Source organism: Epargyreus clarus, unplaced genomic scaffold, assembly GCF_041222505.1.
Source record: "Epargyreus clarus isolate Ecla_fem2 unplaced genomic scaffold, WU_Ecla_fem_2.2 ptg000005l, whole genome shotgun sequence".
In the NCBI taxonomy this organism is placed as follows: Eukaryota; Metazoa; Arthropoda; class Insecta; order Lepidoptera; family Hesperiidae; genus Epargyreus; species Epargyreus clarus.
Window position 1 is genome coordinate 14,229,229 of NW_027332213.1, and position 14,247 is coordinate 14,243,475.

General features: G+C 36.1%; 2 protein-coding genes across 3 annotated transcripts in view; both read right to left on the reverse strand.

Annotated features, from left to right (window-relative positions):
* Positions 1–1,908: 1,908 nt before the first annotated feature.
* LOC140742376 (uncharacterized) lies at positions 1,909–9,227 on the reverse strand. 2 transcript variants are annotated; one of them, XM_073073297.1, is made up of 9 exons: positions 9,097–9,227; positions 7,450–8,791; positions 7,006–7,198; positions 6,391–6,522; positions 5,575–5,671; positions 4,956–5,054; positions 4,125–4,273; positions 3,228–3,401; positions 1,909–2,585 (listed from the first exon to the last, which is right to left on the reverse strand). In XM_073073297.1, the coding sequence occupies exons 1-9, from the start codon at positions 9,097–9,099 to the stop codon at positions 2,444–2,446; spliced, it is 2,331 nt and encodes a 776-aa protein (XP_072929398.1). In that variant the 5' UTR covers positions 9,100–9,227; the 3' UTR covers positions 1,909–2,443. The 2 variants fall into 2 exon arrangements, with proteins under 2 accessions (XP_072929398.1, XP_072929399.1); XM_073073298.1 differs by lacking the exon at positions 4,956–5,054.
* Positions 5,563–14,247, reverse strand: part of LOC140742377 (uncharacterized) — a 48,814-nt gene continuing 40,129 nt past the window's right edge. Inside the window, exon 12 of the transcript XR_012102272.1 lies at positions 5,563–5,573. The gene's annotated coding sequence lies outside the window, so the exon portion shown is untranslated. The remainder of the gene's footprint in view (positions 5,574–14,247) is intronic.

Below are 14,247 nucleotides of genomic sequence, written 5' to 3' on the forward strand. Positions count from 1 at the left end.
TCACCATTCCAAAGCTACATTATCCACGAGTAACATAGGTTATATTTTATATAAAATATAATTGATAAACAGATTTTGAGGCGGTACAAAGTTTGCCGGGTCAGCTAGTTAATTATAAAAAAGGAAAAAGGCCTTTTTTGAAATGTCCGTCATATCCTTTGAGGTCCGAAGTAGCGACATGATAAAATCGTTAATAAATAATATCATTTTAAATACTTTTCATCCTGCGAGAAGTAATAAAATAGGATAAATTCCGAGTGAAATAATGAAGCTAATCATAAGTAAAGATTTAAAGATACATCACTCGAACAGTTAGGTACACTTGCACTCGTAAACAATAATATAAAAGGAAACCCTCTGACCCCAAGCCACCCACGTCGATATAATCTTAATGGTAGTGAAAACATTCTCCGCTGCAATGATTTCTCGGTAAATGGATTAAGGTCTATAATAGCTCAGCTGGGTCAAAGCGGGCAAACAGTTTATTTAAATCATACGATTTTCTTCGATATACACAATGCATGTACATATCTTCAATTTTAATTCAGTAATTCAATTGTTTTTTCGGAAAAGTCATCAAACCTGGTATAAATTTTATTGATGACAACATTGTGACGATAAAAGATATAGACGGCTTTCTCTTTATAGCCGGAGGACGTGTCACTCTAAACCTCTAGCGGCTTAAGAGAGGGGACAGGCCCAGTCCGCCCCGGGCCCCCGATCCTACGGGTATATACACAGTTGCTAAAAGAAAGGTTGTCAGAACTAAACAATCTACGAAATGTGTAAGAGTTAGCAAAAAAAAGGTCATAGAATCACAGGCCAACCTTTTAACAATGAGGGCGACTGGGCCTCCGACGACTTTAGTACGTCACTGCTCTAGACTTCTATACAATAGGACATTTGAAAGATGGTACAATCAGTGTGGTTCACCGGGAAAAGGAGGAACACCGCCACATTGTTTCTAGCGTGAAGCAGTTCCAGTTTCGGTGGAGGAGATTGAATGCCGGCTGTCTTACATGCGAGGCGACCATATTAGTCGTTTTCGAGATTAGCATTGAATTTTTTGGCTAGCCCGGTATGACTACTTCAATAGACCTCCTTTATGTATGAGACGCCGTTGGCGTTGTATCACATTTATTAGACCACTATTATGTACGAGACTCTCTGGCACCTCGCTTATATTTCTATTGCTATTATTTTTGTTAACTTTATAGTGCAATCTTATAAATAAATTGAAAGGTTCTCGAAGCGCAGAACTTGGCCTACACGCTACCATGCCGTTAGATTTACGTTTTCTTGAATTAATACGTAAGGGTGCTCGCGTCAGTGCATTTATTATTATAATCGACGATAGGTATTCTGATAGGTCGATTTTACTGCCGTACGCAAAACAATGCACGACTGTGCCCTATGTTAGTCGACCATAACTAATGGCGTACGTACATGTTGTTTATTAAAACTTTCCAGTAAAACAATAGTTATTTTCTACATAAATAAAGTTAAACGTAAATTTCATGAAGAAGGAAAACTTTTCTAAGAAATAGCAAAGTTGTATTCACAATTCTGCTTAACTACTGTTAATAAGTGCTGCCCAAAGACATCCGTGACTAACTGCTTATAGAGCATGGGTTCAACCTGAAACAGATTACAAATATATTGCCGATTCTGAAGACTAACTTGCCTCATGTTTTAGTCAGCCGGCAACAACACCTTTCCAGAGAAACGCAGCAGGTTTACGCAGTAGTACTAAAAGAAGACGCAACGTTGGTAACTCTCCGGTCGAACCATCCTGACTCTACCACCTTTCGAATGCCTAAAAGAATATTAATAATTTAACTGTTTTTTTTATAATGCAATGTACCCAATAAACCTTATGGTTCATTTATAAATTAAACAAAATTTAAAACCAAAAAGTTTAATTTAATACACGACGATCGAACATTACATTAACTTTACAACAAATAATTAGCAATACAATTACAACACAAAACAAACACACAAACTTAATTGGTTTATTTTTCAAATTGTCCGTCAGAAAAGCACTAAAAGATTCAAAATACCACTTTATTAAATACGCATATTTCAAGAATGCATAATTTTTATTTACTTTAAACATAAGAAAATGATAATTACTTATCTTGACTATAATTAACCTGTATTGATAGGGATGAAATAAAAAGACAGTGTGAGTAGGTACACTATACTATTATGCTGTAAAACTTTAAAAATTTGAATGGCATCTCCTTTAAATATGTTCAAAGAAATAAGACCCCATAAGTTAGGGTAAGTTAGCATTGCCAACTTTGTCAATTCCAAAAGAGTAAAAAACCGAGTTGGAAATTTAAGTTGGAAGATCACCTAGTCTTACAAATATGAGTTGGGTTAGTTTAGGTTCTTTCTGACTTGCATTCATAAGAAACAGTACGCGCTGGACCGCTCGTCATCTAGTCTTGGGCGTTCGTTGGATCTGGTCGAATTTCTTCATCTGCCGAGCAGCTAATTCCACGTCAACGTCGGTAAGGAAATACGCTTCGAAGTTGGTGAGAGGTCGCAACATAAAGAAAAGTCGTTCTGCGTATTTTCTGTAATAGATTGTTCCCATATAATTGTTTCTTTGTCTGCAAATTGCCTACATAGATAACTCATCTCATCTCTTATATTGTAAGTTTTACCAGTCTTAAATATCCTTTGCAGGAAAGGAAGTGAAACAAAGGCTGGCATGAAAATAAAGGAGCAGCAAATTGAATTGGAGATGGTGCTTTGTTTAGATGTTTGTACCTAAGTATATTCGTTTATGTGTGTGTACAGGGCTATGCGTTTAGACTAATAAATAAGTGGTAGAAGTAGTTTAGTTATTACATTCAATGAGTGTTCAGCTTAATTAAATAGATTGGCGTGGTGGTATTGGCAGTTAACTCTGGTATATACATAGATTAGTAAAGATTACTCACTCCTAACAAGAAAATGTACCCAGTTTTGAGAATTGAAATAGTTGAGTAAAAAAGTTTTGCCACGTCTCCGTGCTAAAATGTCCCTAAAATATTTGAAATCATTATTTATTTATTATGTAAATTACGCAGTATTAGTTATTTATTCGTAAATTTTCTCTAAAAATGTTTTTATTTGTCAAAATTAAAAAAAAAAGAACTTACTAATAAGCCATTTGTGGCTTCATTCAATTTCAAGGCGGCGAAGTATCTTTACTAATCTATGGTATATCATACCTAGTTTCTATATTCTTGTCGTCGAGCAGCATGGCGAGTGCGCGCAGGGCGTGGCGACGCGCGGCGGCGGCGGAGGGCGGGCGGCCGCGCAGCAGCAGCCGCCCGCCCTCCGCCAGCGCGCAGCACACCACCAGCAAGCGCGCCGCCGCGCAACGTACTAACGCGCTCTTGTGGCTACGGACAATGGTCACTGTTCACACTCAGGTGGACACTTAAGGAACTTTGATTTTAAGTTGACACTACGTGATTCAATCCTGGAGGCACTAACGCGATTTCATAGGTCTTTGTGATTTGTTGTGGGTTGTGGCCTGATAACAAGAGTGTTATGCTTAACACTCTTGTTATCAGGCAGATGTTATCGTGTACAATCGAGTGTAAGCTGGTTTCATGGCTCACTGCTGGTTCAGGTTCTCTGATCTTATTGAAGTTCATTATATTGTCCAGAGCTACGTTGGTGTTGGCGGCGCGACGCACCAGCCATTTTAAGCTGCATGTCTCCTTCAATATCGGTATTGCTCTTAGTAACATCAGGTCTACGTTAGTTACCTAACGCCATGCACACAGAGCGCAGTGACGGCGAGGCGCAGCTCAGTGCCGCACGATGACGTCCAACGCTACGTTGGCCGCGCGGCGCAGCGGCCAGATTAAGCTGCCCGTTTTTTGACAATAAAGCTGTTATTGCTTCGTAAAAATCTTTAGTATTACGTTACGTTAGTTACCTAACACCTTTTACACAGAGGGCGGTGACGGTGAGGCGCAGCTCAGTGCCGCTCACGATGTCGTCCAGCGCTACGTTGACCGCGCGGCGCACCGGTCGGCTTAAGCTGCCCGTCTTTGTCAATAAAATTGTCAGATATTGCTTCCTAAAAATCTTTAGTATTACGTTACGTTAGTTACCTAACGCCGTTCACACAGAGAGCGGTGACGGCGAGGCTCAGGTCAGTGATGCTCACGATGTCGTCCAGCGCTACGTTGGCCGCGCGGCGCACCGGCCGGCTTAAGCTGCCCGTCTTTGACAATAAAGCTGTTATTGCTTCGTAAAAATCCTGCGGATAATGTTTTGTTCGTAAACTGATTACTTTTGCGGCATTTTTTTCATCGCTACTGAGAAGTGCTTATATCAGGTGAAGAAATGTAATCATTGTTGTAATCACATTAGTCACCGGACTATTATATTGCAGTTACAGTTTGTGTAGCCCATTAGTCATCGAACACGATATAGCCTAAGGCGGAATTGCTTTTCTAGATTCTAGTAGTAGTAGTAATAGAGGGAAGCTGGCAACAATGTTGAGCTATAATCTCCTTAGCAAAATTTCCAGGAAATTGCAATATAATTGCTCGGCAATATTTTTGTTCGTTTATAAACGAGCTATAATATAATATTGCCTTTTTAATTTAGGCACAAGTGGCTATGACAGCCATAAATGTATAAATGTTATAAGTAGGTGCATTGACATAAACTCCGGTTGCGTTCCCTGGAGATCCCGGAGTCTTCAACACAGCGCTGAGGATGACCACCGGGGGGGTTTTAGTGCGGTAAAAATCCTACATAACTCGGCGTCGCTCCCACGTCGTCGGGTACCTTTTGAAGGTTTCCCCCTCGAGAAGAAAAAAAAGGTGCATTGACATAAACTAATATCATTGGGAAGAGGTAGGTAAATTCTGAAAATGATTGGCTATTTCTTGGGACGACTTATTAAACGATAATTTTGATAAAACTCTTTTTACCGGTTTTTTCGTATAACTGGTATTTTTCAGTATTTCAGCTATTGTCTTGCAAGCCAAGCGCGCCAGGTGAGTTCGGGGCGAATTCACGTGACCGGTGACCTAGTGTAAATAATTAAAAAAAAGTTCTATGTAATAAACATAGATTAGTAAAGATTACTCACTCCTAACAAGAAAATGTACCCAGTTTTGAGAATTGAAATAGTTGCGTAAAAAAGTTTTGCCACGTCTCCGTGCTAAAATGTCCCTAAAATATTTGAAATAATTATTTATTTATTACGTAAGTTACGTAATTATAACGTAAATTAGTTATTTATTTGTAAATGTTCTCTAAAAATGATTTTATTTGTCAAGGATTCAAAGAAAGAACTTACTAAAATAAGCTGTTTGTGGCTTCATTCAATTGCAAGGCGGCGAAGTATCTTTACTAATCTATGGTAATAAACAGCAAACTAGCCTACAGTCATGTGTACAAACATTACGTCATCCATGTCTAATAATAAGATATTCCACTATATTTTCTAAGTTTTTCTGAGTGCCGCTTCTAAGGGTACGAGTTTATGAGTTTATAAAATTTTGGAGCGCAATATGTTAAGTATAGAGAACTTGATAAAAGATATACTTGTCTTATAAGGTCAGCTATTCTGTTTTCCGTGACAACGTTCCAAAATTTGACCATGACATGTGGTATTTCTTCTAAGGTATCTGCTACTTCCATCCTGAAAAAGGCTGAATGTAAGCATAACATATAATCATGCAAGAAATTATTTCTTTCATAAGACAATTAAATTATTTAACATAGGATCTCCAAATGAAAGAACATTGGTTTAATTTTTTTTTATAGTATAAGAGTAGCAGACGAGCATGCAGTCCACCTGATGGTAAGTGGCTGCTGCCGCCCATGGACATCTGTAATCAACCCCAGATAGGATAAGATATTCCTACCTGAGTTCGGCCACAGATGCGCCGCTACCCCTGAGGACTAAGCTGGAACGCCTCGGAAAAGTATGTCTCCCTTACCACACCCTTCAAACCGGAACACAGCAACGCCTAACACTGCTGTTATTAGGTAGAAATAGGTGTGGCGGTGGTGCCGCCGGAGTCGAACCACAAAGGGTTCTACCACCTTCAAGAAGAAACTACATTTTATGAAATACGTAGGTACTTAATTTTATTTTGCGATTGGTGAACCAAATTATAATTATAGTTTTTTTCAAAGGCTATAATTTGTAGGCAAAATAACGAACTTATTATTAATAACCACACTAATTAAAATAATTTAGTAAAATTATTATTTTCAAATAAGGCTAGGTGTCTAACGCCCTTTTATTATGATCACTTTCCAATTTTTGCCCGCAAATGTTCGAAAAATTTCTAAGCAATGAATTAATTAAAGGTGAAACTAGACAAAAACATAATGACTACAACGTAGACAGACCAAGAAGTGGAACGTAGTTTTCGTAGCAGTTCCGCACATAGCGCTTCCCCGCCGCGCTCCGCCACGTCACACAGCTTGGTCTCGTCGGGCGACGCGGTGCTTGACGGAGAACCAGCTCGGCTTGTGGCATGCCTGTTACATAGTTGTTCCAAAATAAAATAATATAGAATAAAAACAGGGCCTCTGTTTTTCTGATTAGCACAAAAACAATGTATTTCTAACTATTGAGAGAGAAAGACATGAAACTCCTATTCCTACGCAACATCGTATAGATAGACAGTCACGACGCAAGGTTTCAAATACCTAAAAGTCTTCAGGACGAAAATTAAGAAGGTGCCCTCTTGTTCTTCTCTAAATAAACAAACAAACAAATAAAATTATTTAAAGAATGTCCGTCTGCATTGATGTCGGCAGTTTTTCGTGGAGGGACTTTCTTTCCAATATTATATTAGTTTCTGACCCAAATTCGAACGAAATTATGCTCCTAATTAGATAAGGGAAATTGGTTTAATAATATTTTCATAGATATACAAAAATAATGTCGTTAAAAATAACTTTTCATTATCTTTTCTTTGAATATAATTTTCATTGCAACTAGATTCACAGTTACATCACCTGTTTTTCCTTTCAGTCCTTTTTAGTTCTCTAATTTTGTCTTTTATATTAATAGACCCTTGTGCCATCGAAGACTCCTTTGAAGTATTTTCTATGCGCGATGTGGTGAAATATTGGACGCTGTTGTTATTATTTTGGATGATACCTTCCACGTGTATGGGTGGCAAACGAAACATCTCATTTCGAACTGGATCTGATAAATAAATTTATAATTAAAAAAGTTTTTAAACACAAGCTTTTGAGTAAGGTCCTTTTGTTTCTTTGATGATGAAAGTAGCAAACCGGCGTGCTCTCTATATGATAGTAAATGGTGTCTACTGATTATAGACATGCAACCAACTTCATACGGAACAGCCTGAAGGCGTTCACAGATGCATAATCAGTCGTCATACCTGCTCTTCTACCAAAAACATGAAATAAGGATCTTTTAGATAAAAAAATTACCACTTCTTCCACTAATTAAAGGACTTTCTCCGCCTGCAAGATATCTTGTGCACCGATCCCATCTATCTAGTAATGTTTCTCTTTCTTCTACGATAGTGTGCCCATTGCCGTGAATTGGTGCATTGATAGCAAATAAAAAGTTTAAATTAGGACTATTCGGACATGACTTGTTGTGAATTGGTGGCAATTTAAATTTGTCGTTGTTCATATTGCTATCGGCTGAAACTGAAGGCCTCATGCCTGAATTGTTAACGAGTGGAGAATTTTTGGTATCATTTTCAACCGGTTTTGCAAAAGTTTTCATACTTGGTGTCACATCTATTATGCTATCTTTTTTCGGCATAGTCTCCTCTGTTAATGGCGTTAAAGTACCAAACCTGCGTAAGTTTGATTCAACTGGCATTTCAGGAGAAAATAAATCTACGCTTTCAGACATTTTATTATACAGTTCCTCCACGTCATTGTCAACTGATTTTGGAACGCTAGTGTCACTAATACTGTCTACTATCTTATTAGTATTATCCTGTTGACTTTCATTTAGCATTAGCGAATCTTCTTCAATATCTGAGTCAAATTTAGAAGATTCTAAGTCACAACTGTTTTTGTCTATATCTCTGGTTGGAATATTTTCATGGGACTCTGCGTCAATGAACTGTATTACTCGATCACTGAAAGTGCTTTCACTGCTAGCATCCTCGGTAATTTCATTTTGGGTTTCCGATTCTGGATATTTTGTAGAAGAATCTTCTTGAGAAATATTTGGATTCTGACTATCGTGTTCTTGACTGATCGTGTTCTCTGACTCTTGCTGACATTCCTCACTGCATTCGTCCAAAGATTCATGTCTAGTAGAACTTTCCTGAGCACTTTTGACTTCGATTTTATATTCGATAGTCTTATTTTCTGTGACCGATAAAAATGAGGTTTGCGTTTGTAATGTTCTGCTATCTCTAGTAACATGTAAATCTGTTTCTTTCGCCACTAATTCAAATATTGTTTTGCTGGTTTGTGTGCAAATCTCATTTGATACTATAGTACATTTGTGGATACTGGCACATACTGATTTATTGATTGTTTTAGGTTCGCTATCTAAATTTTGTTTTTGAGTTTCATTTTCAATTCGGGTTTTCAGATCAATTATGCTCGGATCATGGTGAATTTGGAAAGTTTTATCACTATCATCGCTATCGTCCCAATCTATTACGTAAGTATCCTTGCCAGAGGATTGGTTTTTGTCTGAGCTGCTGTCTGTAAAGTCAGGAGAATACGCGTTTGATGTGGTTACACTTTTCTGTGAATCTGTACATCTTACATCACCTACAAGATCTTCGATTTCATCTTCCTGTAAAAAATAATGAGCAAAGCAATGATAGCATAGTTGTAGGAACCTAAAGCGAGAAATTCTGAATTCGAAGTGTATTGAGAATAAATTATCATTTTCTTAACGTTGAAGGAAAACATTTTAAGGCAACCTACATGTCCATAACATTTTCAAAAATGCGCGAAAGCACTTAGTTAACGTGAAATATGATAGAATATCCATAGATATACAGCACAGGCTAAGGCGTCTAGAGAGACAGTGATGGCTTCATGAAGATAAATAAATAATTCAAGAGATGGGACATATAGAAAATCCATCAAACTCACCATAATTGTAGAATTTGGAACAAAAATAATATAAAATTACAACATTCAGGCGTAGCGTAACCACCAGCCGCGTATTCTAAGTATTTACAAATATTTCAGTGCGATTCTGACGCGCCATGACACTTGAAGTAAACGTTATGTGAGAGACATTCAATTTAGTTTTTATTAATTTTTATAGATACATACTGTCGAAAAGGTCTTTTGTAGCTTTGTGTACATTGTTTTCTTTTTTTAGTTGTGTAGACTGCTACGAATAGACCCGTCCTCGATAAAGGCGATTTTTTTGTGTAATTCTACTAATATTATTAAATAATTCTTCTAGATCTTGCACTTTTAATGTAATGAAATTAATTGATATTAATGGTTAGAACCAGTATAGTTAGACCTTTTTCAAACACAAAATCTTTCTTTATTTCAGTGGAAGGTTCTGGATATCGACTGACTCATATTAGGCGATTGTCTTAGGGTTCGTACACAAAACTGCGATGCGACGCGATGCGAATTGCTGCGATGCGATATCGTGCGGCGTAGCGTCTCTCAGGGTGACCAACAACAACAACCACTGTGCGATGCGAATCAATTCGCAAGTTCTTTGAAAAGTTCTTTGAAAAGATTGATGATTATCAATCTTTTCAAAGTGGTCAAATCTAGATCTTTGCTAGGCAAAAATATCTCCTCAGAAGTATCAATGCATCAGCTTTAAATAAAATACCTATTCCAGTTCGTTCGGTTTGTTAGGAATCAGATGTCCAACATATGCGGCGGTAATGACAACTTACCATCAGATAGACTCCATCCTCGTTTGCCCTATCATTCATATAAAAAAATATTTCTTGTGGCTAAAAGGATGTGGGTAAAAATAAAACACAGCGTACATTAAAATATGATGAACTATATATATGACGTCTAATATACCTCCACCTATAGCTACAGCGTCAGTAGGTAAACATATCACAACAAGAGATACCCATATTGTTACAAACCACACAATAACTACTACAATAATGTAGAAACAAGTATACTTGTACTTCATGATGAACTGTTATCAAAAAACGAACTAACGTTACATTAATGTTACATTGAGGATTCATGATGATAAAAACATTACAAAATACAATAGGTAAGGATTATTTAAGCTCGGTCACAAATTTGATTCATGAGGACTATTGGAAATAAACTTTTTGATTTTTACATTTATTACATGAAATAAAAAAGCGCAACTAAAACTGTAACAATAAAATAATAATGAGTAAGGACGATCCTTCTCATCTGTGTCTAATTTTTATTGTGTCATACCTGAAGAACTTAGATTAACTAACTTAATCATTCGCTAAAAAGTAACTTCAAAAAGTATAAAAGTTAAAATTATATCTTTCCAGCCTAATTCAATGTACTATCAGTAATACACTAGATTTCATCATGAAATACAAGCACAGTAATAATTTAGCGTCGCTAGTTAATCCACCCGTCAAAAGCCCGCCCTTATAGATCTTATTGTCTCTGAGTTAAATGCGAATTGGCAACTATTCCACGGGTGACTAACTAACTGAACAATCCAACAACAATATAGTAAAGTCATATAAAATACATGATACATGGTAATTTCGAGTTTCAAAGAGAATTTTAGGAGGTAGGTAAACACTCGATATTAGCTAGAAAAGTCTACGTGGAAAGAGATGGCGCTAAGATCGCTCATTAAATAATATGAGTAGAAAAATTTTGATGTATAAACTTGGAAGATACAGATTTTGAAACTGATAGGAAACTATAAAAATATTTATCTATTGATTTATTTTTATTAAGAACTGTTCACAGTTGATAGAACATTTTTATGTTACACGTAGAGTGTAGACAGGTCTTAATAACATTTTTTAAAATCTCATAGTCTACGTTGCGTCTATATTTAAGAGTTCAGCCTTCATTTTAAAAGGCAGAGAAGGGATCACAAAGGTTGGAGATTGGCGTAAATTAGAGTGGCGATAAGATGCCAGTGGTATGCATGCAGACCAAATCCGCAAGCTGTATCGTTTCATAGCCACCGTTTTTTTTAACACGCTTTTTACACGTAAGGCTCACGCACTCGAGACGCACACAGACAAACCCGCGTGACAAGAAAAAGACCCTTACTTTCTTCAGATCCATAGTATTTTTACTCTAATTTACGCACACCTCGCACGATGACAATACAAAAGGATCTATCTAACCACCAATTAAGGCGAATGAAGACTTTGATTATGTTTGGACCATTTTTATACAACATTGCAAAACATTACTAACGATAAAACAGACACTTCAAGAAGTCTTCACCAATCTAGAATAATTTACACTTCCCAATATGATAAGTGATATGCGAACGTTACAGAAAAGGGTTTTTAAGAATATTATACAATTTTTTGTCAATAAAACTTGGGGCATTTTGACATTAAAACGTTTATTACGCCCGTTTATCCTGTCGCGCGGATTTACACCCACACGCTTGCATTAATCCGTTAGAGCGTCTTTGTTATACGCCTCCATGTGGTATCACATGACAGGAAAAGTATCTATTAAACGATGGAATGCAAGCATGAAGATAAGATCTGGTCTGCATGGATGCTACCTACTAAGTATTTTCGTCCTGTAATTTCATACATACTTGTCAAACTACTTCCCGCGGGAAATGCGTGAGGGCGTTAATCAGCGTGACAGGAAAAAGGTCCTTAGATTAAAAGGCTCCATCAAACAGACAGCGAATCGAAAGTGAGATGATAACACGCTGTTCGTTTTTATACTTCTTATTTATCTAAGTGTAGTAGACATTAGAACATTTTCGCTACGCCTTCGAGTGTTGTCTGGTTGATAAAACCTAAAGACGTTAGATCGAGTTATCTGTTGGATTTACAAAATGTACCAATTAAACGTAGAATTAAAGCGACGTACATTTGATATTTTATGAATAAAACATCCATTTATTAAATTTTGGGATGGTGTCACTTTCATCCTGAAAGCGCGACACATATTCCATTTGATTACATTTTGTAGTTGCATTCTATATATTTTCAATCACATAAGGACATACATTTAAATATTTAAGTTTAAAAATTATACGCTCCTATCTAAGTACATATAAATTTGATATATTGAAATCTCCTAAAACATCTATCTAAAGAAACAGATACATTTAGATATTACTTATACTATATTACGCCACATTTGAAGTAATATTGGGGTAATATCGGGACTGCAGGAAAAATGCCATCTCATACATCATGTTCATACTTTTCAAGGCGGTTTATTATGATATCAATTAAAAAGCAAGTGTACGTTTATATACGCATGTGAAAAGTTAAACTTTGTTAAAAAAATAGCGTCCACAAGTTCATTCCCTCTATATAAACCGTTAAAATACAGTCCATTCTTTTATTTCGAGCCCTAGGCATATTATGTGCTCTAACAAATAGTGTCGACTTTAGATGTTGGTTGGAATCCACACTCATATTTTTTCCCAAACGCGTCACACAAAATATAACTTCAACCAAAACCCCATCCAATTGGATGAGTAGTTTTTGACATACAAATATAAATACATAGCGGCCGTATACAGAACCTCCTTTTTTAAGTCGGCACGTCGAAAGTTGGCATTTCAATCAGACGGTTTTATTCAAGCACCGACATTACCCCAACTAACTCTATGTTAAACATATCAGCTATTTGGTATCACATGTAACCATACTGGACAAATACAACATACTCGTAATAAACACTCTCCATATAATTTTAATGCAATTCATGAATACAAAACACTTATTACATATATTACGGGAAATATTTACATTTAAAGTGGTATAGTCCCCGCCAAACTGCTAGTCCGCTCTGAAGTTGTTGCGAGCAGGTGTAGTCATACTATTTGCTATGGCAACGCGATTCATTTCTATATTTAGAGCGGACTACGTGCGTTTTACGTGGACTATACTCCCAAGAGTAATACAGTATAGAGCGAGCCAATTCGGGTACGAACAGTATGCATGTAAGAACACAATTTTAAATTATTTTCCTTTCGTTTTTTATTATTAAATATCGTAATCCTGATGATATGTTGTAACAACCAGTATTATAACACTCATTAGTAATGTAATAATCAATTTAAACCAAGTTTTGCCGAAGTTCAAAAATTTACAGTTATTGCCTAGAAATGTGTTAAAGGAGATGTTTCAGAATGTATGGGCTCCCGGCCACCTTTTGTACACTATACTAAAAACTAAGAAAACATGCAAAGAACAATTCGTAGGGGTTCATTTTCTTCAAATCATGTTTGTTTAATTGTTAAAAAACAATAATTTACACTTAAACTTGCAACACAACAGTGGAAAAACATCATGGCGGTAGTGATTACCGTAATAATGTCATCTGTCATTCTATTTTAACCTACTATATACATATACTTTTTAATATATATTTACGCGAATGGGCGTATATAGATATATAAATATTGTATTGTATGTATTGAGAAACAATACCTATATTTGATAAACATTAATTATATTTACTTTCATAAATCTTGACTTAAAACAAACATAACAAAATATATACTTCTATACCAATTTATTTTAGTTAAAACATTTAAGTGTGTAAATAAAACAAGTTTAAGAACACATTTAGGTAATATTTTATTTATTCTCCATTTAGAAACATTTTTTATTCATTTTCAATATCTTCCCTTCTCAATATTTTCATCCAAATATGTAGTAGGTTCTGTAATATCCTGTGACGAGCTCAGCCCAACATCAAACAATGGCCATACGGAGTACGGTTCGTTGCCCGGCGATACAGTTGCAATGCAATAATAAATAAATAAAAGGCAGTTGCAATAATAACTGATTATTTTGTCATCCCAAGAATGTCCTTGTCTTGCTATTGTAATTATCTAAAAAAGAGAAATGTAAAAAGATTAGCTCCTTTAGTTTAAAATTATTAACGATTATTTCACGATTAATACAACTAACTGATGTATATTTTACCTGATGATATTAAATCCTTGTCAACACAATCCATAGCGATCGCACGAAAATCACAAGAGTCCATAAAACATAAGCTGGGTAAACAAGTAAGGTAGAATCAGTCCAAAATCGTAAGCAGCACAGAGCAGAAACATATTCAGGATTGAAATGGAAT

Bases quoted from the DNA above. Each gene is read 5' to 3' on its own strand.
- LOC140742376 (XM_073073297.1), bottom strand. The intron at 6,523-7,005 runs GTGATGTAACTG...ACTATGTAACAG, and splicing joins AGGACTGAAAGGAAAAACAG to GCATGCCACAAGCCGAGCTG. The intron at 5,672-6,390 runs GTCTGTCTACGT...AGCCTTTTTCAG, and splicing joins AAACTACGTTCCACTTCTTG to GATGGAAGTAGCAGATACCT.